The 25,014-nt window shown below is 37.1% G+C and overlaps 1 protein-coding gene across 3 annotated transcripts in view; it reads right to left on the bottom strand.

The window, feature by feature from the left end:
• The window catches only part of LOC136835211 (uncharacterized), a 123,826-nt gene extending 103,032 nt beyond the window's left edge, over window positions 1-20,794 (bottom strand). Inside the window, exons 1-2 of one of the 3 annotated variants that reach the window (XM_067098453.1) lie at window positions 20,559-20,794; window positions 606-1,863 (exon numbers count right to left, since the gene is read on the bottom strand). In XM_067098453.1, coding sequence (XP_066954554.1) covers window positions 606-1,246 — 641 coding nt within the window. In that variant the 5' untranslated portion in view covers window positions 1,247-1,863; window positions 20,559-20,794. Of the gene's footprint in view, window positions 1-605; window positions 1,864-12,308; window positions 12,467-20,558 lie in introns of those variants that run through there. The other 2 variants (XM_067098452.1, XM_067098454.1) reach the window with 2 other exon arrangements.
• Between the last annotated feature and the right edge of the window lie 4,220 nt (window positions 20,795-25,014).

Genomic DNA, 25,014 nt, shown 5'->3' with positions numbered 1-25,014 from the left:
TAAAAATAACAGTGAACCAAGAACACTACCTCATGGAACTCAGGACACAATAGGTCTTATTATGAAGTTTCAACAACCAATTCCAACTCACACTGAGGAATCCTCTTATATAGATGGTGATGGTATTTCCAGTGGAAAAAATATTAATGATGATTTTACACTTAAATACTTATAATTACAAGTAATTCCACCTCTTATAAGTTTAACTAGTATAAAATACTGCATAAGCACAAGATTCTTCTCACAATAAATGTAAGCACAAAATGTAAAACCTACAAAATCCTACAGTAGTAAAATGTCATAAAATGCCAATTACTGACTCCAGCTCTATAAAATGAAAAATAATATCACAACCAAATAATTTTTTGGTTGCATTCTAGACATCACAGCAAAGAATGTAAACCATCAATATTGCTCATACAGCTGTTTGCAGAATACCATTCCCTCTATCAAGCACTCTTTGACATGGCTTTGAATAAAATGAACAGCTATGTTACAGCTACACAAGATTAGTTATATCAACAACAGAACATGTAAAACTTGAGAAAAATATTAAAAACATAAATTGCAGTATCTTCAAAATACTCATCTAAGAAAATGCTTACCAGTGCATTTCCAATTTATCCACTTCAGAAAGAGCTCGCTTCTTGGGGGCACGTACTGGTCCTGTGTGATGTATCCTGTACACCAAATACACCAAATATTCCTCTGCATCTTCCACATCATATGGCCCTCCAGACATCCAAGGAACAAAATCTGGATTGTAGCTTTGAAACATGAAGTATGCTTGTATGTGACTCATGAGCGCTTGTGCAAAAGTTCGAACAGAGTACTTCCCACCAGATCCATTTCTGGGGATGGACGATCTAGATATTCGTGCCACTGCTACCATACCAGAGTAGTTTTTGCGTTTCATTATTCTCCACTTATCTTCCATCAACTTCAAGTTCCGACTTTCTGGAGAACTTACATTTTCTGTTTCTTTGATTTTACTTGAGACAGGAGATGTTACAGTTGATGGTCCAACTTTTGATGACATGACTGAGAACTCTTCCACATGATGGCCAAGGGTCCGTAATTGTGTTACAATCGAGTTGCATTTTGTAGTCAATCTAATGATTGCTTCATCAAAATCAAAAGCATGGTCCACATCAACCAGTAAGACAGGATCATAGCTAAAACCCCTCTTCTCCGGTTCCAGACACAGAGCTTCAAAAACCCTTCTATCACTTGACTTGTAAATCATGTTGAATATCAATCTGTGCTCTATCTTCAACCAAACAAACCTAAAACTTAAGATGTCAATATCCTACCTAAACATAAAAGAACACTTAGAATAATAGCTCATGTATGCTACCTAACTGGATCTAAACAAAATTGCAAAACTTTACATATACCTATCCTTATGAATATCCTGCATCCCTATTCAACAACCATCTTTCTCCAAATAATAATAAAACACCAAGCCAGTCAAATTTTAATATAATGTACCTACCATTAAAATAACATATTCCAGTAACACTGCAATACCTATAAACAAAAAACTAATCAAAAACCTAAATAAACTAAGGGCTTAAACTAACATTACACAAATCATGTATCCCACATTCACCACACATTTAACACCTACCAAATTAAGAAAAAAATAAAAAAATAAAATACCTATTTTTAACAGTACTGTACTTATATTCAACACTCAGCCACACACCCTCGCAAAACAGAAGTAAACCTACCCCTATCAGTAACTTACAGGAAAAACTCAAATTATAAAGCAAAAACAGCTATGTAATACTAAAATTAATAGTTACGGATAGAGCATCAGATATAGCAAATCAACTAGTTGAAGCAGTACAATCCCGGAATCTGAAAAAAAAAAAAAAAAATCTAATCAGTAACTGCAACTCTCCAGGAGCTGCATCTAAATTCTACACATAGAAAAGTACAGGAAACTTGTTTCATAGACAAACCCAATGACTTAACAGCAATTTACTCAACCTGACAGGCACCTCGAGTGAAAGAGTACCAGGCTTCTTTCTCCTTCGACAAAGTTTCAAACAATATTCTGCAACTGACATATTGCAACCACTGGGAAGAGGAGGAGGAGAGACTTTGACATACAGGAATCTCGAGAATTTTCAAAGTAATTTGCATTTTTCCCGGTCATACAATCTAGTGCCTTTTACCTAGGTGCATTCCTCAGCAAAAGCTGTAAATGGTCACTGAAACTTGAAATGAGGTACAGTAGTTAAAAATTGAGGTAGGTGGCTAAGTAGGGAAATGCCAACTCACCTGCCAGAAGCAAGCCCTTTTTCCTTGAGCAACAGGGCCTAAGCAAGGGGGTTAAGGTGGAACTATGTTAAAAGGCTCTGGTTTTTATAACTATAAAAAATTATTTGGAAAAACCAACTTGTTCCTACTGGAATACAAACCGTCACTTCATATGAAGGAGATGCCCTCTTTCATGGGAAGGTAGTCACCCAACTGCCTAGTAAGCCGACTCTCCACCAAGAAATGGCAAATGCCTTGTTGCAATGGTAAGCAGAAGACCTGTGACTCCTTGACTTCCTATATGATTTGGCACATGGTGATGCCAGATTAATAAGGCCTGAATAACAGTGAGAAGTGTTCAAACTATCACTCTTTTTTGTAAAATCCTTTAAGTATTGCCTTTTGAATAGGGTAAAACAAATCCTACAAGTATTGCACTTTGAATAAGGTAACACAAATCCTACAAGTGTTGCACTTTGAATAAGGTAACACAAATCCTACAAGTATTGCCCTTTTTTTGAATAGGGTAACACAAGTTGAAAGGCAGATAAAATCTGTTAAAGCATAACTGATGATTTCAAATGATATACCCAATTCCCAAAACCCTGTTAAAAGGGAGAGCACACTTTATGGGCCAACACTATAAGACCGGATGCTCGATCATGTAGCTCACATACATCTGGGCTGAGTCTAGCACGTACTTAGCATGACTGCTACCCAGTTAACCCTCTAATGCCGAGCCTCTATTTACAAAAGTGTCTGTCGTATGCCGGTGGCGTTCGGGAGTTAGCGCCGAAGCGGAAAAAAAGTCTTTTTCAAAAAATCACAGCACGCTTAGTTTTTAAGATTAAGAGTTCATTTTTGGCTCCTTTTTTTGTCATTGCATGAAGTTTAGTATGCAACCATCAGAAATGAGAAAAAATATCATTATAATATATAAATATTGAAATACATGACAGTGCAAAAAAAAATTTCATATATAATTGTATACAAATAGCGCTGTGAGCAAAACGGTTAAAGCTAACAAGTTATTTTTTTTCTTTGTATTGTACACTAAATTGCAATGATTTTGGTATATAACAAATTGTAAAATGATCACAGCAACACAGAGAAAATATTATCACAAAATGATGCATGAATTCGAAACGTGCGGATGTAAAAAAAAAGTTTTTTTTTAAATTCACCATAAATCGAAATATTGTGCTAGAGACTTCCTGTTTGTTGCAAAATGAAGATAATTGATTGAATATTACTAGACTGTAAGTGTTTCAGCTTACAATTGCAGTTTTCGACCATTTCGATCGAGTTAAATTTGACCGAAAGTAGAATTTGTTCTATTTATCGTAATTTATATGAAAATATTTCAAAACTGATAAAAGCTACAACCATGAGTTATTTTTTGTTGTATTCTACATGAAACTGTGCACATTTTCATACATAAAACTTTATGTAACGACTAATATAAAACGGTGCAAACATTATGACAAAGTGACAAAAGAATTTCTGAGATGTTCGGCAGAGTTACCGCGCGAACGTAAGGAAAAAGTTTATAAAAAAAATTCACCATAAATCGAAATATTGTGCTAGAGACTTTCAGTTTGTTGCAAAATGAAGGTACATGATTGAATATTACTAGGTTGTAAGAGATTTAGCTTACAATTGCGTTTTTCGATCATTTCGGTCGAGTTAAAGTTGACTGAAGGTTGAAATTTTGGCACTTATCATGATTTATATGAAAATTTTTCAAAACTGATAAAAGATACAACCATGAGTTATTTTCTGTTGTATTGTACATGAAATTGTGCACATTTTCATATATAAAACTTTATGTAACGACTAATATAAACTGATGCAAACATTACGACAAAGTGACTAAAGAATTTCCGAGGTGTTTGGCAGAGTTACCGAGCGCGGAGGTAAGGAAAAAATTTATTTTTTCAAAAATTCACCATAAATCTAAATATTGTGCTAGAGACTTCCAGTATGTTGCAAAATGAATGTACATGATTGAATATTACTAGAATGTAAGAGTTTTAGCTTACAATTGCGTTTTTCGACCATTTTGGTCGAGTTAAAGTTGAACGAAGGTTGAAATTTTGGCACTTACGTTGATTTATATGGAAATATTTCAAAACTGATAAAGCTACAACCATGATTTATTTTCTGTTGTATTCTACATGAAATTGCGCACATTTCCATATATAAAACTTTATGTAACGACTAATATAAACCGGTGCAAACATTATGACAAGGTGACGAAAGAATTTCTGAGATGTTCGGCAGAGTTACCATGCGCGGACGTAAGGGAAAAGTTTTTTCAAAAATTCATCATAAATCGAAATATTGTGCTAGAGACTTTCAATTTGTTGCAAAATGAAGGTACATGACTGAATATTATTAGAATGTAAGAGTTTTAGCTTACAATTGCGTTTTTCGACCATTTCGGTCAAGTGAAAGTTGACCGAAGGTTGAAATTTTGGCACTTATCGTGATTTATATGGAAATATTTCAAAACTGATAGAAGCTACAACCATGAGTTATTTTCTGTTGTATTCTGCATGAAATTGCACACATTTCCATATATAAAACTTTATGTAACGACTAATATAAACCAGTGCAAACATTACGACAAAATGACCAAAGAATTTCTGAAATTTTCGGTCGAGAGTTACTGTGCAGCGGACGTAAGGGAAAAAGTTTTTAAAAAATTCACCTAAATCGAAATATTGTGCTAGAGACTTCCAATTTGTTGCAAAATTAAGGTAAATGATTGAATATTACTAGAATGTAAGAGTTTTAGCTTACAATTGCGTTTTTCGACCATTTCGGTCGAGTCAAAGTTGACCGAAGGTTGAAATTTTTTGTAGTCAACGTACGGTACGTCCACTCGGCACCCAACAGACAATTTTAGTCGACGTATGATATGTCCAGTTGGCGTTTAAGGGTTAAGGAAGGAATAAAATAGAAAATGAGACAACCAGTCACTATACCGTTCAACCAACAGCTTTATGCCTGCCTAGTACCTCAGGCAAAATGCTTTTGTCTGAGAGGTGAACAGTGATTTGTGGATGATGTCCTTTAGGTAGAACTTGGTAAAAGTGGCCTGGCAACTTCAGACAAACCTACCCTCATTACCTGGGAAACAGCAAATTTTTCAAGCGATTTGTATTTTATTTTCCCTAACATACATACAAACCTTTAACAATCAGATACGAACAGACAGGGTTAAGATTGTGTTCCTGATTTAACTTGGTCTTTGATCAATTCCCATTTTCTATATTCCCTCTCCCCATAGAAAACATTTGGTGTGCATTTTTGTCAATAGATGGCAGTGCGCATCATTTACTTTGTGAACTTCTAATGTCAGATGTTGCTCCTGCGAAATTCTCTCAAGTTCATAACTTTTAAAGCATGGAAAAAAACACTAAGTTTTGAAAGTTGCACGAATCTAAATTTTACTTTCTCCTTTTTACCATTCTAAATTCCAAAGTAATTGTTTATAATACTGTACTGCATTATCTAAAAATAGTGAAAGTAGCATAATCTATGTCTTCTGAGTTACCTCGGGAATGTAAACAAAAAAAATTATGAACTATCCTACTTACAATTCAAGATACAAACGGCCGTCCATAATGTAACTCATTCGTAAGTTGGGTAGCGGCCTTGCGAACGTGAGCTGGAACAGCTGTTTAACTTTCAGACAAGGTCGCTGACTACTTACAATAGTGGGGTAGCCCCACCTACTCATCAATCTGCACTCCACTTTGCCTTTCGGCCCAGGTATCAGAATGAGGGGTGCTTGAGGTGGGATTTAAATGTAAGGAACTTCAGGTTTGCATGTTAGGAAAAAATGCAAATTACTTTAAAAATACAAATACTTAAGATTTATTTTTTAAATACTTACCACTCTATTATATAGCTTTTACTTCTGCACCAGTGGTAATTTGACAGATTAAAGAGAGAGAGAGAGAGAGAGAGAGAGAGAGAGAGAGAGAGAGAGAGAGAGAGAGAGAGAGAGAGAGAGAGAGAACACTCGGTTTTCTATGAATATCCATCTTCTATCCATCTACTTCCCCCACCGCCCACCAAGGGACAGATAATTACAAACACTCATAGCCAGTCAGTCTACTTCTGCCCACTTTGAATGTGGGAAGGTAGGGAAGGCAATTTATATACAGTAATGAAGAGGTAGGTAATACTGAAAAAATAAATCTTCAATTAAGTACTGAATTTATATTTTTTAAATTAACCTTATCTCTCCATTATACAGCCGATTCCCACTTTTGAAAAAGGTGGGCGGCAAAGTGGAAATCAGCTAACCCTTTAATGGCTACTTAGTAACACAAGATTTTGTACAAAACAAGTGTTTGTTTTAATCAGTGAATTCAATCCACAGGCTATTACTGCCGCCTTAGGAGGATTGTCCCTCGGGTACAAAATCCTCATCATGAAAATAGCTGAGGTCTCTTTGGAGGATACCCCCTTCAGCAGAAGGAGGGGTTAAGGTTACTGTGTTAAAACCCTGCAGAGCTAACGATGGATAACTAACAAGTACGTGTACAAAAAGTTACATGTACTTCTGATAGTCAACACTGAATACCTCCAAGCTTCCCAGAAACCACAATCATGTTTAAAAAGCAATAAACCAAAACAGGCTACCAATCAATTCAGGACATAATATCCCCTGCACAAACCAGAGGAGTTAATGCTCTGCAATAATCCTACTTGATCTCCACACCATGAAGATAAACCAAAGCATATAAAAGATTTTCATGCCACCGACTTCAGTATCTTACCCAAGGATAAGTTCTTTCCAAATTTAAAAGTTGTAGCCATTGCTCACATGTCCAGTGGCTTACCTCCCATGAAGGATAGAAATCAGCATGAGAGTCCTTAACCAAAGACCTAATGAAAAGCACATAGCATTCCTACTCTTTGGAAGCTCCAGTTTCCAAAAAACTAAAAACAAAATATTTACATCAAGATTACTCCTTTTAGTGAAATTCCAACAATCCTTAAAGACAGTAATGGACTCCCAAGGGGTCAACTTCTTCAAGCCTGGTGACCCCAGGCTAGGTAAAGCTACTGTTGTAGGTAAGGGCCTAAGCAAAACTGTACTTAGTCCATAATAAGGCAAAGGTAATTGCCTTGACTTTAGCAAAGCCTACCTTATCTGACTAAGATTGTGGTGCTCTCACTCTTTAGCTCTGTCTAAGACTAAGATGAAGTTTCCATGGAAACTTCTTTATAAGGAGCTTGTTCTACATGGTTCAAAGATAAGGATCCCAAGGTAAAGTACATAGCAAAAACCTGGGAAACTTCACCTTAACACCTTGGAAAAAATCTAGACGTCTTTGTCCTCGGACAAGCCTATGGCCAAACCCAACATGGCCCTTTAGCCTTAGAGGCTGCTAGCAAGACATTTCTTCATGCTTGAGAAACAACAGAAACTTAACCCTTAAGGGATGGCATAATTTATCAATGTGCAGCACCCCAGACCGGGGGAAACTTTGAGGTTGGCAAAAAAAAAAAAAAAAAAAAAAAAAAAAAAAAAAAAATCAATCAATGGAAAGAGAATGACATGTACATTCACACTGTATAAATAAAACAATTCTAAAAAATTTTCCATACCTTCCACAAGAAGTTGAAAATAACTATTTACAACCCCTTGTGGGGCCTCATTTACAAGACAAATAGTAAATTTTACCAACTTATATATGTTTTTTCTAATAAATAAGTTTTTTGGATTTTGTAAAATTATTATTACCGCTCACACAATGTCAAAACAGATAAGAAATAAAAGCAGTAACAAATTTTTTGCATATTTGTTGCAAAATATTCACGTAAATTTACGTAGGAAGATTCAGTAACTTTTTTTTTCCTTTTACATGCTTTTTCTAATATTTCTTTGCAATTTTCTTTGTAAAATTACATTTACAACCGACATACTATCGTAAAAGACAAAAAACAACAACCCCTTTGTATATTTACAAGCAAATTTACAAAAAGACTCATGTGAGAGAGAGAGATGCAGTACATTCCCCCTTGAAGTCACAAGCATTACTGATGCTGGCATAACTCTGTCTGTATAAAAGTTGCCATTAGTGAATTTACAGCATATAGAAGTATTGGCACCTTTGTTTCGAATCATTATTACCATAACTGGTGTGTAACTCTGCTTCACACTGAAGCTCAATCCGTCCACCTCCACAAACCTGTTTTACTTCACACTGAAGCTTAATCCGTCCAATAATGGTTAACCATGTTGTTTATGGAGGTATCAGTGCTGCTGCTAAAAAAAAAAAAAAAAAAAAAAAAAAAAAAAAAAAAAAAAAAAAACCTTAATGTGGGACCATGACTTACACCCTGACCACTGGTTGCTGCTGCTGCAAATATTGTGTCATTTTCTAGTATCACGTTTGATACTAATCGGGAACTGAACAGATTACTGAAAGCTATCCGCAGTTTTATCTTTAAATATATATACACATACATAACTGGGGATTTGTTTCTCCACTAATTGGTTTGCTAGGAGCTTCATCTTGGCTACAACTGAAATGTGGGACAGTGTGCCAAGGGCAGTTGTGAAATCTTACGATCTCCACATGTTTAAGCGAGGAGCAAAGTCATTTCCTTTTCTCCTGACATCTCATGAATCAAGGTGTACGGTATCAGTCTTATTTTCTATTCCTGCGTATTTATTTCATTTATTTATTTATCACCTTTTCCTTTAACTTTTCTCTCTTTAATGGCTGATTTCCCTTTGGAGTCCTCTCAAGTTGATAGTCTGTTGGCTCTGTCCATAATGGCTTTCAGCTGTAGATTTAATGAAAGGAAGGAAGCAAAGTCCCTCACGCCATCTCTGTACAGTACTTGTCTTCCTCAATCTCCACAAAATGAACAAACAAAAAGTATTTAATAACCAAATACTCAACTGACAATGGTCAGTCTAGTGGAGGGAGCAACACATTTTTACCAAATGTGTGTCCAAATAAAAAACAATTGGCAATAACAGAAGTATTTGACACTCACCCTCCTCAACCACTAGTCACCTACCATTTTACTAAGTTCAACAACTGATTCAAACTCAAGATGGTTTATATTTCCATAGGAACAAGTAAAAAAAAAGACCTGCAACTATTGACTACTTTAGTAAATCTCTAAACATTTTGTTTTATATGACAAAACATCGGCAAGGTCAAGTTTCCAAAATAGTGGTTCGATGTTGTAATTGTAACTAGGCTCTCTTTTTCAGTCTGCTGAAATTACAACATGTATCATCACCTAATGGGGAATGGTTATATAACAAACACTTTAAGGACTTGGTTATATAACAAACACTTTAAGGACCACTCAGGTTAAGAATCTTTTTGTGCTTTGTCAGGCTAGTAATTCTACAAAGAAAAGTAGTTCTATTTACATGGGACTGGTATGTCTGAGTGATGTCCCCCTAACTGCACATAGTGATGTTAGCCAACAGGATTTTATTTTATTAAAATTGTGAGTAGCCTATCTACAACTTCCTAACATGTCAAAAGTAGCAAAAGACTAATAGAGTTATCCCAAATCTGGGAGTGAAAAGGTTTTAAAAACACAAATTAGCCTGGCTACTTAGATTTGAAAAATATACATCATAGTTTTCAATACAATTTTAACAACCTTGACATTCACTTTTGCTGACACTGTTTGGTTAACTCATTAGCCTGCAACCTCCCATGGGGTAACATCAGTGGAAAAGCACAGCTTTAGGGTTAGGTTGGGCTGGGGGGTCACAGGGTATGGAGTAAGAAACCTAACCATATGTGCACTTGCAGCCATTCTGCACTCAAGAGAGTGAAGAGAAGAGAGAGTTGGAGTGGTTGGACAGCATGATAAAGTGGCTCAAAATAAATCAAATGCCCTATATGTGACAGTGAGAGAAAACTCTGTGAGCTAGTAGCACTAAGATGCAGTGAAGTTGGATAGCATGACAGGGGAGAGGCAGTGAAGAACAGTTAAAGCAGGTATAGCCAGTTGCCAAATGGATACTACAAACACCCTTCTGCAATGCCTACAGTGCACCACATCAGATGCACAGACAGCAGTAACCCTTGCCTATAGCCTATAGGGGCATTTCTTTTGGAAATATCATCCAAGAGGATGACAAATAGCACAAGGTAAATAACTATCACTTTGCCAAAGCCCAGGAGGACATTAGTCTTTAAGACACTGCAACCAAGTTTTAAATCAGGTTAGGTTAGGATGTATCCTGCATTAGCACATGTAGCCACACCACGGGTTAGAAAAGGTGGGTAGGTCTTGGATTACTCATCAATCATCTAACACCTGAAACTAATTTCCTGCTCTGGTCCCTTCTGCTGTTACGCAAAGAGGGTAGAACACAGAATAAGGGCTCACAACTTATGGGGAAGCCACTTCCCTCTGCAAGGCTAGGTCCCTCTGAAATACCTAGGCCGACCAGAGAAATACATACACAAGTTGCCCCTACCCCATCCTCTGCTTTTACTCCCACTGGGGATATCCAAACATATCCAAAGGAATTCAAATTTATCCAAACCACAAAATCTAGCCCAGGCTATCATAAAAGGTGCATTTGATATTCATATGGGTTATAGGTTAGGCTAGTCACCGGCACCAAAAACACAGTCTATCTTGCTTTTAAGGAATGGAATGGAACACCGAGTTTAGGCCAAAAGTCAAAGCACTGGGACCTATGAGGTCACTCAGTGCTGGAAAGGAAACTGAGAGGTAGGTAGGTTTGAAAGGTGTAACAGGAGGGAAACCTCGCAGTTGCATTGTTTGTCAGTTGTTAGGAGAGGGTGGATAGCAAGATGGAAAAAGATATGAATGGAGCCGAAGGGATGCTGCAAAAAGAACTTGGGTAAAACTAGAACATCTCTGCATGGACTATTACCTTGGAAATTGATTTTTCCCAAACTTTTAGCGTTGCTGATGAAAGGGGGGGGGTGCTTACTGTCGGTCAATTATTATTAACTCAATCTGTAACCATGGTTGGAGACCCTTTGGGAATGCAGGGTTTTGGGTGGGGACATCATTAGGAGAAACACCAGACCGTCATGGTGCTGTTATGGAATGGTTCCTCATGTGGGGAAGTCATTAGGGTGCCCTATGTTCAAGAAGGAACTGGTTAAGGAAACCTACTATAAAAGGAACTATACTAACCCAACCTAACCTACCCTACCCTAACCTATCAGGCCGTGTTACTCAGTGGGATGGGGGTGGGATGAAGCTTCACTTTTACAAAAAGCTCCCCTATAACACTGCACATATGCAATAGCATTCAAGGATGGAAAAACGTCTCAGTTCTGAGGTTAATTACAGTCGACCGCCAAAAAATAAAGAAAATTCTTGATAAGCAACAAAAGTACAGTACAAAATGTCTATTTCCAAGATAATACCCATGGGGGAGTTGTTCAACAGGCCTACCAAAACTCGGTATGTCCTCTCTCTCTCTCTCTCTTGCGTGTTACCCCATCCATAACGGTCCCTAGGTTAATAATAATTGACCGCCAATAACCACCACCATCACCTTCTTCAGCAACACTGGAAGTGAAGAACCCAATTTCCCGGGTAAAAGGCCCTGCGTTGTTATTCTGTTGTATTACCAAAATCTTTAGTAATGCCTACAGTGCATCCCTTGAGGTGCACTGACAGCAACCTAGCTTGTAGCTACGCTTGCATGCTTGCACCGATGACTGATAAGGGCTAAGGTCTCGTGGCGAGACTCGAGAAGAGATCTCCTCCCCTCGGCTATTATTAGGTTAGGCTGGAGAAGGCATTCGAGGACACAGAGGTTCCCCGAGGACTTCAAACATCACTTCGATCCCATAACACGCCCAACAACCCAGGGACATCTTTGTCATTCAAATGTAAACAGTTTGGTTGTCACGTACAGACTATTGACGAACGTTAGAAGCCAGTGTCGAGACCACCACTTCACACCAACAATTACATAACATTCAATCTTAACTAGAAATGAGGCGCTTTGCGTCTACAGACAAAAGCAACGCATGCGTTACCCGATATGCCAATATCTCTGGAACACAATTTGATTTTCCAGTGATAAAACAAACAGGTTGTATGGAAGTACACTCGTGTGCGTTCACACCTTCACTACAGAGCCTGAATACTGACGCGCAGAAAAGCACAACAGACTGAAGTGGTATCCCGGGTCCCCGGTTCCAAGGGCTCGTTCATACAGTCAAAAGGCGACAGCACAAAACAGCTTGCAGAGGACGCAGTGATACCCTGCAATCATCTCATTAAGCTTATCCGCTCATTACGTTTTTTGCCAAAACAATACATTCCTATAAATAAAGATGATGATTACAGGTAACATTTTATTCTGGTTGTGAATTACTAATTACAAAGAACTCTAATTTTATCTTCCTGAAATGTCCTGAACGAACCCAGCTTCTCGTGCCTCCTACCCCGTTCTCAAATACTCTCACAAAAAAGAAGCCAGCTCCCCACCATCAAATTTCGTTCCTAACTCGTCTCCACCACAGGATGCACACGCGTATTTCTTTGTCGCACTTTTGTTACTATTTTGCATTTACCTTTTTCATTTTAAAAACAATCTCCCTCTCTCGCTCCAGAAAAGGAGAATCTAAAAGTTGGGGAGAATGAGAGAGCGCACGTAGTTCGACAATTTAGAATAATTAAAGTAACTCTCCGCGATTAATAAGAATGATTCTCGTAAAAGAAGTCTGACGACTTGTGACAATTCACTACAATATAATGTAGATTTCATTTTCACTTTCATGAAAACAATAAATGACAGCAGTTTTTTCCTAGATCTTATCTTAGAGCTCCAAGCTTCCATGTAACGAATCGAAGTGTGTAATGATTTATCTTTGCTCTTTTTAGACAGACTTTCTTCTTCGTAGAAATCACTACATGTTTAGAACGGCTTAATACGTATCAGAAAGACCCACAGTACGTATCAAGCGCTCCTTGGACTTGTACAGTGTTTGCTGTTTGTATGAGTTTGCATGATTCAGATGGCTAGGCTGTTTCACCGCGTAGGTTCTTTTGTCTTCATTTTAACCAAGTACACACATCCATAATTATAATGTCATTATCTCCACGTCATGCAAAAATTCCGAATGATGTATAAAGAGCCTAATAGGAAATTTTTCTCGTAGACCTGGAAGGGATAGAAATATCTTTTCCTTAAGAGTATGCGCAATTTCATCATATGCCGTTTCCTCTTCGAGTAGGTGGCACCCAGTGGCTGTTATTAGGATGAAGTTGCTGTATTGCTTCATTGTCTACGAATCCCAAAGCTGAATAATTACCGGGTACATTATTTCAGACACATGCATGCACACATCTACAAGTGAATCTGAAGGACTTCAAAAATAACTTCTCTTCATCTGGTGCATAAACGTAAATTAATTTGTGATAATATATATATATATATATATATATATATATATATATATATATATATATATATATATATATATATATATATACAGTATATATATATATATGTGTGTGTGTGTGTGTATTGGAAATTGGACAATCAGCAGGAACTGTTGAGAAACGGATTGCACAGCAGTTAAGTATAGTATCGCTACTGATCAAAGAAACATTGCCGTTAGTAAACATGCTAGAGAATGTTTTTACCCAATTCAGTGGTCTAAAGCAAGAATCTTCCTCAGAAACAATGATTTTATGTAGAGAAATCTAATAGAAACGTCATGTATTCAATATAGTGAAAACAATAACTTTGATGGCAGTATAGGTTTATTCAAGACAGACCCGCTCTTTCTACATATTAAAATTCAACAGACCCGCTCTTTCTATATATTAAAATTCAGTACAAATTATGTAACATACTGACTTAGGTATTCACTCAATTCACTGTTAACCTTTTCTGTCGAACGAACTGTGTACTAGACAATTTATATTTTATATTATCTTGTAACAGTTGTAAGCACCGTTAATCATTTTTTCTTGTTTATGTTTCATGTGAGTATATGTTTTTCTTAAAATGATTAGTTAATAAAGTTCCCCGGAAGAGGCCTGATGGAAGGCCAAAATGATGGGACAAATTAAGAACTCTATTTCCTTTTTCCTCTTTGGTTTCTACTTCATTTTCATTGCGGCCTACATCGAGATGGTTTATCTTTGTGGTTGAGAAGAATACAACTAAACATATATATATATATATATATATATATATATATATATATATATATATATATATATAATATATAATATATATATGTAATTCTAACAACTTCTCGAATTCTTCGCGCTTTTTGGATATGCTTGTAACTACGAAGCCATAACATCCAAACACAAGAAATTGAAGAGACTGTGATTTGCCGGTCGCGGAGACGAACCCAAGTCACCATAACCACAGCAATAAAAACGATTGCCCACTTGGCTACGATGGTGAGGATGGGTCTATTCCAGCTCTAATAAATATATCTGAAAACGACAGGTATATGTATGTACGAGAGATAATAGACTTTTATCGTTCTCGTGGTCAGGTCGGCAACGTGACCTCCCTGTGATTATGGTGACTCGGGTTCGTCTCCCGCGACCGGCAAATCACAGTCTCTTCAATTTCTTGTGTTTGGATGTTATGGCTTCGTAGTTACAAGCATATCCAAAAAAGCGCGAAGAATTCGGCATTATGACTATTAGAATTAAGAGTGGCACCAGTGATTCTATTAGAATTATATATATGTCTATAAAATATATATATATAGATTCTATATATATATATATATACACACACACATATATACATATATATATATATATATATATATATATATATATATATATATATATATATATATATATATATATATATATATATATATATCTTCGGTGTAGAATCTAATATTCACTGTAAATTTTAATCTAGTTTGGGCACTGCTCAACATTTAGGTTTCCTATTATGCAATTCTTTTATCTTGTACTGTTGATGAGAGTGACTAAGAACATCAGCTTTTGCTAACTGAAGTTGGGGATGTCCTGCTGCCGCCCCTGTCGAGAACGGAGAGACCACTTAAGCGAGACCTGAGGTCACAGGGGCACATTCTATTTTGACCTGTCACTCGGGAATTCTTCGAATGAGCCTGCAAATCGAAAATCCAACTGAACTCTGATGTCCTCAGGTCCAAAAAGTTAAGTATATCTTAGTTTAACCAGATAACTGAGCTGATTAACAGCTCTCCTAGGGCTGGCCCGTAGGATTAGATTTATTTTTACATGGCTAAGAACCAATTGGTTACCTAGCAACGGGACCTACAGCTTATTGTGGAATCCGAACCACATTATAGCGAGAAATGAATTTCTATCACCAGAAACAAATTCCTCTTGTTCTTCACTGGCAGTCGGAGATTTGAACTCGCGACCAACAGAGTGATAGCTGAGAACGGAACCCGCTCAGGCCCAAAGAGCAGAGAGTCTACTCGATGGACCGTGGCCGAGCCTGCGATCGAAAGAGCTCTTGCAACGAAGGATGGTCAACCGAGATTCTTCCAAATGTTAAATACCGTCATCTGACCTCCTACCACAGTGACGGGGGTGGGGGGGACCAGCCCTCTACCAACAGACATTCGAAAAAAGTAAAGTGCCTTGTTTAGGAAAACAACACACAGCGAAATAAATATTCAGGATGTGAATTGGGGTCGCTACGCACCACCTTCACCAAATAACAAAAACTTGGGAGTGGGGACAAGGTCACTTCCACAGCAGTTGAGTTAAGTATACCTTAGTTTAACCAGACCACTGAGCTGATTAACAGCTCTCCTAGGGCTGGCCCGAAGGATTAGATTTTATTTTACGTGGCTAAAAACCAATTGGTTACCTAGCAATGGGACCTACAGTTTATTGTGGAATCCGAACCACATTATAACGAGGAATGAATTTCTATCACCAGAAATACATTTCTTTAATTCTTCATTGGCCGGCCGGAGACTCGAACTCGGGCTTAGCGAGTGCTAGCCCACAACTCTACCGACTCTCCCAACGAGGAACTTAGGGCTGGCCCGAACAACAAAAACTTGGGAGTGGGGCACAGGATCACTTCCACAGCAGCTGAGCTCCCAATAAGCAGGTGCTGGTGCCTGCAGCGCAAGCTCACTACTAGGGAGTGATCAAAGTCCCATGGCACCCAAGGTACCGAGGCGAGGGCACAAGGAAAGGAGCCGCAGATATGTTCACTTCTGGATGCGAGGGAAGCACATCTGACATACAATACAGGCTGTCGCTGTGCGTACAATAAAAGAAAAAAAAAATTGTTCCGACAGAATAATTTGAGGAACCTTAATTATAAGGGATTAATGGATCCCAAATGGATGACTGGTTGTCGCGAGATAACAAAATGTATGAGTTGAGAATTCAATTGCTTTCTGATGCAATCTTTCAATTTCACGTTCGAAAAAACTTAGATTAGACAACTGTGTCGTAATTCTGAAGCTGTCTAGAAACTAACAAGAGTTACTTAAGTTCTGGATGCCTATTTAAGGTGATCATGTCAATGGCATTAGCTATTCGCAAATAACTTTGTCATTATTTTCAATATTATAACTACGAATATATGTATATGTATATATATGTGTGTGTGTTTGTGTGAAAGTCGACTGGAGTTCTCTTCGAATTACCGTTAAACGGATTAAGCAATTTACTCTCACTAAAATTTTCTTGAGAAAAGAACTCTCTTTTTTTCCGATTTAGATTTAGCTCTTAGAAGAATGGTGCAGAGTTTTAAACATTTTTTTTTACTCAGATGTTGTTACATTATAACGAGGAATTTCACAACACATCGGCTCGTCATTTCCTAAACTCAGAGATGATTGTCAATGGGCGAGATGTGGTTCCTTACTTGTCGCGTTCCAAGCCGCGATCGAACTGCTTTCCCGGAAATATAGACGAGAACAATTTGCCCTGGGGGAATCAAGGGCGACTACGGCATTGCGCGTAGGATATCTTGGTATATGCATAAGATTTCTTTGTAAGTCATCAGTCGCCCATTCCCTGTCACTGCAACCCGTCACGCGACTTGCGGACAGAAACAGGTACTGTATTGTGGTAAACCTGTAAAATCCCGTAGTGGCGCGCAACTGTAAGGTATGAAGAAGTGAAAAGTTCCGACTTTACTTAATAGTGCTGCCGTGTGGAATTAAGTCACCAGCGATGAATTTATCCATTTCCTTGCAACCAAAGTTTCACTCTTTTAAATAAGCAATACATTTTCATATGACAACGATTTCTACATATATTTATCGCTGTGAACATTTGACTAAGAATGTTTCACACACTAGCATCATTTTTCTTCAGAAACATTCTGTTCTTGTGTTTTCAAAATTGTGCCCCAAAAATGGTATTTATAGAGGATTAGCCGTTTTCTGACCACCGGGATGTTCATTAAAACAAGAGCCCGTGTTGCATACGGACCGCTTTATCACAATAATGACTATAATAATGCCCAGTTGCAAGTTTGAATGACTGCAGCCACTTACAGTACATAGCCTACTGTACGATGCGCATTCACACTTATCGTGGATTTCCCTAGAAACATCCAAAGTCTCTAGGGTTTTCATTCAGCAACGATCTCCAGTAATGAGCTTGAGTCGTTAACTGCAGACATTCAAACTGGGTGCAGAAAGATGCTTCGCTCTGGAATAGGTTCACAAGGGTGTGATGCACGGCTTCATTGTTACTCTGACTTTATATCTTGTTTTTCGTGCATACACCACGTGTCCCTCCCTCTGCGTTTCTTTGTCCGTACTGGGCTTCTTTGTTAATTGAAGTTCCTGGCTTTGTAGCCATCTGCTTTTCAATTAAGGTTGCAGTTTGACAATATAAAAAATCTCCCTTACTTAAGTTTGACCTTCAATGACCAAGTTATACAAAAAGATTTGGATGAATAGATAAACAGGAAAAAAATTAAGGTTCTTTATAGTCCAACATTAGCTTTGAAAATTTCCAAGAGCAAATGTCAAAGGGGCAGTGCGATCCCCAGTACACACGGAAACTATCACTGACTTGAAGCAACAGCGCTAACACCTGCTTTCCAAATGCTCTGTAGGTACAATCACACCCACAACCACCTATGCGCTCATTCATCAATAAAAACCAAACGAAATTCAGATTATCAGCGAAATTCAAATACTCGATCATTTTTAGTTGCCGTCTGGACTGTGCGAAATCGAAATTCTACCCAAGACAATGCTGTTCCTCCCCCTATCAATTCGTCTTATCTATCTTGCTTTCTGAACCAAATTCCTGCCATTTATCTGCTCTGTCTGTATACTAGTGCGCGCGCGCACACACACGCACGCACACACACACACACACACACACACACACACACACACACACACACACACACACACACACACACATATATATATATATATATATATATATATATATATATATATATATATATAAAACCTTAATCTTCACTTTCATTATATAGTATATCACTGAATGTTTACTTGATTACTATATATATGATTACTATATATATTTGCTTTTCTGAGTGTCTAAAACATTCTCAAACGCAACAACTCATTTGCATATACCTTGAATAACTTTAGACTCACTATTCACTATGCCATAATTATCATAATCATTATTACAGTATTTTTTAATCTATCCACCTAGCTTTATACAGCATGAGCTGTACATTTTCATCATTAATATGAAGTTACAATCACTAATACTAACTTTACTTCACTGAATTTAAATAATCCGTGAAATTATGTAAAAGTACATCCTTGTCTGCAGACCGTAATGTATTATTTACGTGCATACAGTACACTTTCGCACGAATGAAACAAGTGACATGAACTTCACAAACACGTACTGTACGTCGTTTAGGTTCGTGATGACGTGTCCACATGCCGTATCGTCTGTATAGCAGTCATGCATTTTCCGTCCCACGACTCGCCCTCTTGTACATTTTTAACACTTCCTGATGCAAGAAGAAAGCCAGCGAAAATTATCTGTCTGTATGAAACCCAATCATTCCCATCGTAGGTTCATTCGTGTTTGGATGACAACGGTTAACAAAACAACCAAATTCACACTCAGAAATGGGCTTTCGGGAGAAAAAAATAACGTCACTAGGAAATTAAATATCGCCTATTCCACTGAGACTGTTTTTAAGAATGGCGCTAAGTCCGAGTCAGAAAATCTTTTCAAATTTTTATACTCATATTTTCATAACAAAGACGACGAAAAGATGAAACTTTGAATAATTTTACGACCCATTTATAATCATATGACACTGATTAGCATAAAAGCTGCTTGTGTAGTTGGTTCCGGGATCAAAAGTTCACTGATAAACAACTTACAAAGCATTATGAGATATTCTCTCAACTGACAGTGGAGCAATGCAATAGCCTACTATGGGTCTCCGCTGTGAAGATTAAATTTCTGACTTTCCAATAAGTAAATTCATTAAAGTTCACAACACACAATACTGCGTTTATACCACTAGTTCCTCTCTCATAACATCGAAATGATTTACATGAGAAGCGTGACTCGGGTAAAATTTTCGTACTATAACATTATTGAAAGCTTCATGGAGGGATGAGGCAAAAGCTAATATGACTAGAGAGAGAGAGAGAGAGAGAGAGAGAGAGAGAGAGAGAATCTTGCCATAATTCACCCTTTGTACAGGCGTTTGCGTTTTTTAATGTTTGCTTTAAACACTACAACGCAGGCAAGTCAGTAACCAGTAACGCCAGTTTTAATTGACAATCATTCAATCATTAATAGGTCATAGGAATGCGTTTATGACAGATATATAAACGATAATTTAAAGTTCTACACGTTCTGTTTAAACACATTTCCAGTTGCGGTATGAAAAAGGAGATGCAATAATTAAAAATTAAGTAACAAAATAACAGTCTCCAATAATATTGGCGCCTATATCAGAGACAGCGCAAGCGGATAGAACCAGTTACGCCCCAAACACACCCTCAACCACACGTAAAATATTAGTGATCCTGTAACTCTTTGTGTTTACGTAACCAACCGTATGAGATCAACTGCGTCATGTTTCAAATGTTTTATTTCAATGAATTTGAATAAGCCTTACAGAAAGCACGAAATAACAAGTGTTACGTAAAAACAAAGGAAGAAACCGCCAACCAAAACATACCACTTACAACTTAGCAACACGAATATCGCTGACGGGCGGGTAACACCGCAACACCCGCTGATCTCGGAAGTCCATGGTGTCACCGTCACTGCTATGTAGAAGGAAACCTAATAATATGACTTACTTGACATTGGCACCTATTCGTGTGTGCGACGATTGTGCATTCTTTTGTGAAGACGTGAAATCACACTTAAAAACAGATGTCTCTCCTGATGCCTGTGCGTAGGTGCTAGTTCAGTTACGCAATGATTACGTGGTGTTTTGTTGCGTAACGCCACGCGTCTAGTCGTGGTCCATAATAATCAGTCTCAGACAGTTGCGTGGCGAAGCGCCAAGTTGCCAACGTGAACACACCGCTTCACCGCTTGTATTTTCCTTTCTTTGAATCTTGGCCATGCTTCCCATCTCTCTCTCTCTCTCTCTCTCTCTCTCTCTCTCTCTCTCTCTCTCTCTATCTCTATATATATATATATATATATATATATATATATATATATATATATATATATATATATATATATATATATATATGTATATATACTACAAAGGTATGTTATTTCGTCCCTGCTGTCTACCTTTTTCATAGATTCAATAAAGAAGAAGATGGTCTTAGATTTAAGAGGCGGTTTAGAGTTGAGAAACTATAGAATCTCAGTCTTAGAATATGCAGGTGACGCCGTTCTATTCAGCAAAAACATCACAAGATTTACTAAGCTAGCTCAATAAAACGCTCCATTTATCGGGAAGGTGGGACTCCAAATGAAACTAAGTAAAAGAAAGTAAAGAGGACTGAGTATGCAAATACAGACGAAATAAAATAAGAAGAAGAAAGGATTGATGAGGCTTAATCTTTCAACTATCCAGGAACAACGATATCCAGCGTAGTTTTTCACTAAACTCCAGTTAGAGTTACAACGATATCCAATGCAGTCTTTCAGGCCGGTTGAATAAGACCTGGAAATCTAGCAGGCGGAAATTGTGAACGAATTTAGCTGTATTGATTTGTATGGCTACACGGACATGAATAATGAAACCATATATCCAACATGTAGATGTTCTCATTCAGAGAACATAGAGCTTTTAAGAAGAGTCGGAGGACCCAGGCTTACTTAGTCATGAGCTGAGAACGAACACCCCCGCCCGCCCCAGGGATTTTTATAGACACTACTTATCTTTTCTCTAGACTCTATAGATTCAGAATCTGCTTGTTTACCATCTGTCCGTTAGGGCTAATGGAAGCTACAGCCAAAATTCGACAAACTTTTAGAGAAAAAATTGGTTTCAAATTTTCCTATACTTACATGGCATTTAAAGGAAAAGCCTAATTTACATTTACAATCCATGGATATTTTCGTTTTAAAGTATGCTAAATTCAACTGTATAGGCTATTTTACCAAAATATTAATATATCACACGTAAATTAACTTTAAAAATAGATTTTTTCTTGTTTTGAGAAAATAAAATATTTCGTTTACTCTCATTACTTTCATGGATTATATGTAAACTAAATATTATAATATCTAGAAAGATTATCTTATTTAGATGTTATTTCATATATAAAATAAGCTAGATTTTGCATAGGACTGGCGAGTCAACGGTATGCCAAAAAATTATCTATTTTCGAGTTTAACCTTAAAGAGAATGTTAGAGTATACCACTGAAAGTTCCGTTTTCTTTATTTCTGATTTACTGACCCAATAAAGCTGGCAACAGTGATTCGTTGTGTTGTTTGTTTTGCAAGGATTGTGAATCTTTGCATATTTTCTGTGATTTTATAAAGATTTTGATAAATTTGGAAGAGTGATTTGTAATTTTAATAATTTATAATGTTTTATAAATTATCTGAAGTTTGTTAAATAATATATTTATTTCGAGATTAATGTATTGTTTAGCTAAACATTGATGTTACTTTCAGTGACAAGCTCCCAGACAGCTCGAAAATCTTCCCGTGCGTAATGGTAATAATCACGAATTTTGCTAGAGCTGCTATTGATATATCAATTCTGCATAGGCTAATTTGGTGATATCGAAACAATTAATACCTTTTATTTGTTTTTGTGTGCTTTCAGATTATTTCCAATAATTTTTCCTTTAATAAGAGTGCTAAAATAAGGGGCCAACTACGAAGAAAATAATAAAATAGATTAAAAACACAATGTTAGTTTTTTTCAGCAACATAAAATTGTTTGTCGTCAATAAAGCAAAACAGATATAATTTTTAGATTGTATGATAAATGAACTTTGGCTTGATCTCATTTGTGCTTCTTATTAGTGGATGGCTAATATTATTTTAGTGGGTAGAGGATTAGCATAATCTAAGGTATGCGAATATAATTGAAAATGTAATGTTTTGTTTTTGGGTGACATAACGTTTCTTGATTGCCGTCAAAACACTATCTTATTATTATTGGTTTACTTGTTTATGTCTTTACACTGTTCTGTGCTTTTGACTGCATCTATATATTTTTTAAAATATTTTAAGGTTGCCGGGCCTATTGCCAATTACTGTGTTTTGCATGAAGATTGCTTTTGAGTGACAAAATTATGGGACATTTATCTGCATGGCATTGCATGCGAATGCTATGTTTTATATACTTTTCAGCAGTCATTAGCATCAAAGTAGCAGTAGTTTTATTAGGGTGATGTATGAGCCTATCGTTTGTGAAATTTACTACTTGTGTTTTCTTCCTCTGGAGTTCTTAGAATTTCTTCATGAAATATTTTGATGCATATCATCTTGAAGTTTAGGATGACTTGTAGTTCATCATGGCAACAAATAAACACGAAAAACCTATCAAACTGAACTTAAAACAATGACCACAAACACATCCCTCCCAGACTAGTGGTTTGTGCTGCATTGTGCATTACGATGATAACAAGGACGAGACCATACGGCCTCCCTCAGAATATACCTTCTAAAACATTTTAGAAAAGAAAGAAATGAGAAAGCAAAAGGAAAATATCAGTGAAAGATTCGAAGATGTATGTGATCAAATCCCAACTACATTTTGCGAGAGAATCCATGGATCGCGCAGAAATTGCTATCAGAAGTTCATTAGCGTTGCAAGAATCCCCAAAATAGATAGCGACGAGACGGAGGCATCTAGGCTACCTCTGGCTCGCAGTGGAAAGAATTAAAATGTCAGGGAAGGAGAAAGACAATGGCTGCTTTCCACCAAATGTATGTGCTATATGTGGTTAATCAAATTAAAAGTAAGACAAAAAAAAAAGCTTCCCATTAAGTGTCAAACAAAGACTGCAGAAAGCTCCATCAAGGATGCTGCTGTACATAACAATGATTACGTGTTACTTGGGAAAATTTCAGGCATAGACCTATTAGCTTGGGAGGCACATTGTCATCGGTAGCCTACTGTAGGAAAAATTATACACGCACACAGAATAGCAACAAAAAACAAGAAGATTCTGAGGTAAAGTAAGATTTAGAATTGCATAATGCTGCATTTGATCATTTGTGCAAGGACATAGATGAAAACATGGTGGCTGTGTTGAAAGAATTAGTATGCTACAAGAACGGTACCTACAGTTGATCCCTGAGAGAGTTTCTAGTTCTTTTACTCCATCCTATAAAACGTACAAACTAAAAGACAAACTCAGAAAAAAATGTGGAAAAATACTACGTTTTTGGCAGCCAAATCACAAGAGCGAATTAGTGTACTCATCACAATTTCCACCAGGCCAACCTGTGGAAACCGATCAAAACTGGCCACCAACTAAAGAAGAACTGCAATAAGGCACGAGCAAAGTGCCTGAGTTGTTGCAACACTTCTTGAGTACAGTCCTTTATAATAAATATGCCAAAATAAATAGTACCATTGCAGATTCAGTTGGTCAAGACATTTGTAAGGTAGTGACGAAAGGAGAATGGATTATGCCTGAGCACCTTCTTTTAGGTATGACTGTGATGTACCTTACATATAGGGTGTTCTAAATTTCTAACCATTCTGAATCCCTTACTCAATTTCAAAGAGCCACTAAAGAGAGAAACTTGGAACTACACAAATCATGTTTGGCCCCATTATGTCAGTCTTTCTTTTCCTACGGCCACTACCGCTATGCAAGATATACCACTTTTTATATCTTAACCCTCTTGAATATGGATTCTACATCAGGCTGTGATGAACTGATTCGGAATAGTTTAAGTGTCAGTAGATCAAAGTTATCTTCCAACAGGAATGCTGTTGATATCACTATAGAACAAACAATAAACAAACCTGGTGGGAAATTGGATTTAGTAGAAATTTCTGCATCTATGCGCTGATGCATGACGCGAAATGCAAGATCTGAATATGTTGAAAGTATACTTGATTTAATAGGTTTGAATGAAATAGGTAGTTCAAAAAAGGATCTGAGAACATCTGAAATTTAAAAAAGTGAAACTTGTGTCAGGACCACAATTGATGCATTTCAGAATTTTATGAATCCATTTGAAGTTCAAGATTACAATTCTTTGTACCGTTTATCATCTGGTGCGCCAGACTCCACCAAAAGTTGAAAAAGACCTCATGAATGCACAGCGGTATGGGAAAGAAGCACTTCAAGACTTTATTCAAGTGAGGCTT

The sequence above is a fragment of the Macrobrachium rosenbergii genome, chromosome 55 (genome assembly GCF_040412425.1).
Source record: "Macrobrachium rosenbergii isolate ZJJX-2024 chromosome 55, ASM4041242v1, whole genome shotgun sequence".
NCBI lineage: Eukaryota > Metazoa > Arthropoda > Malacostraca > Decapoda > Palaemonidae > Macrobrachium > Macrobrachium rosenbergii.
The sequence above is the reverse complement of the archived record's forward strand: the minus strand, read 5'-3'. Positions and strand labels throughout refer to the sequence as shown.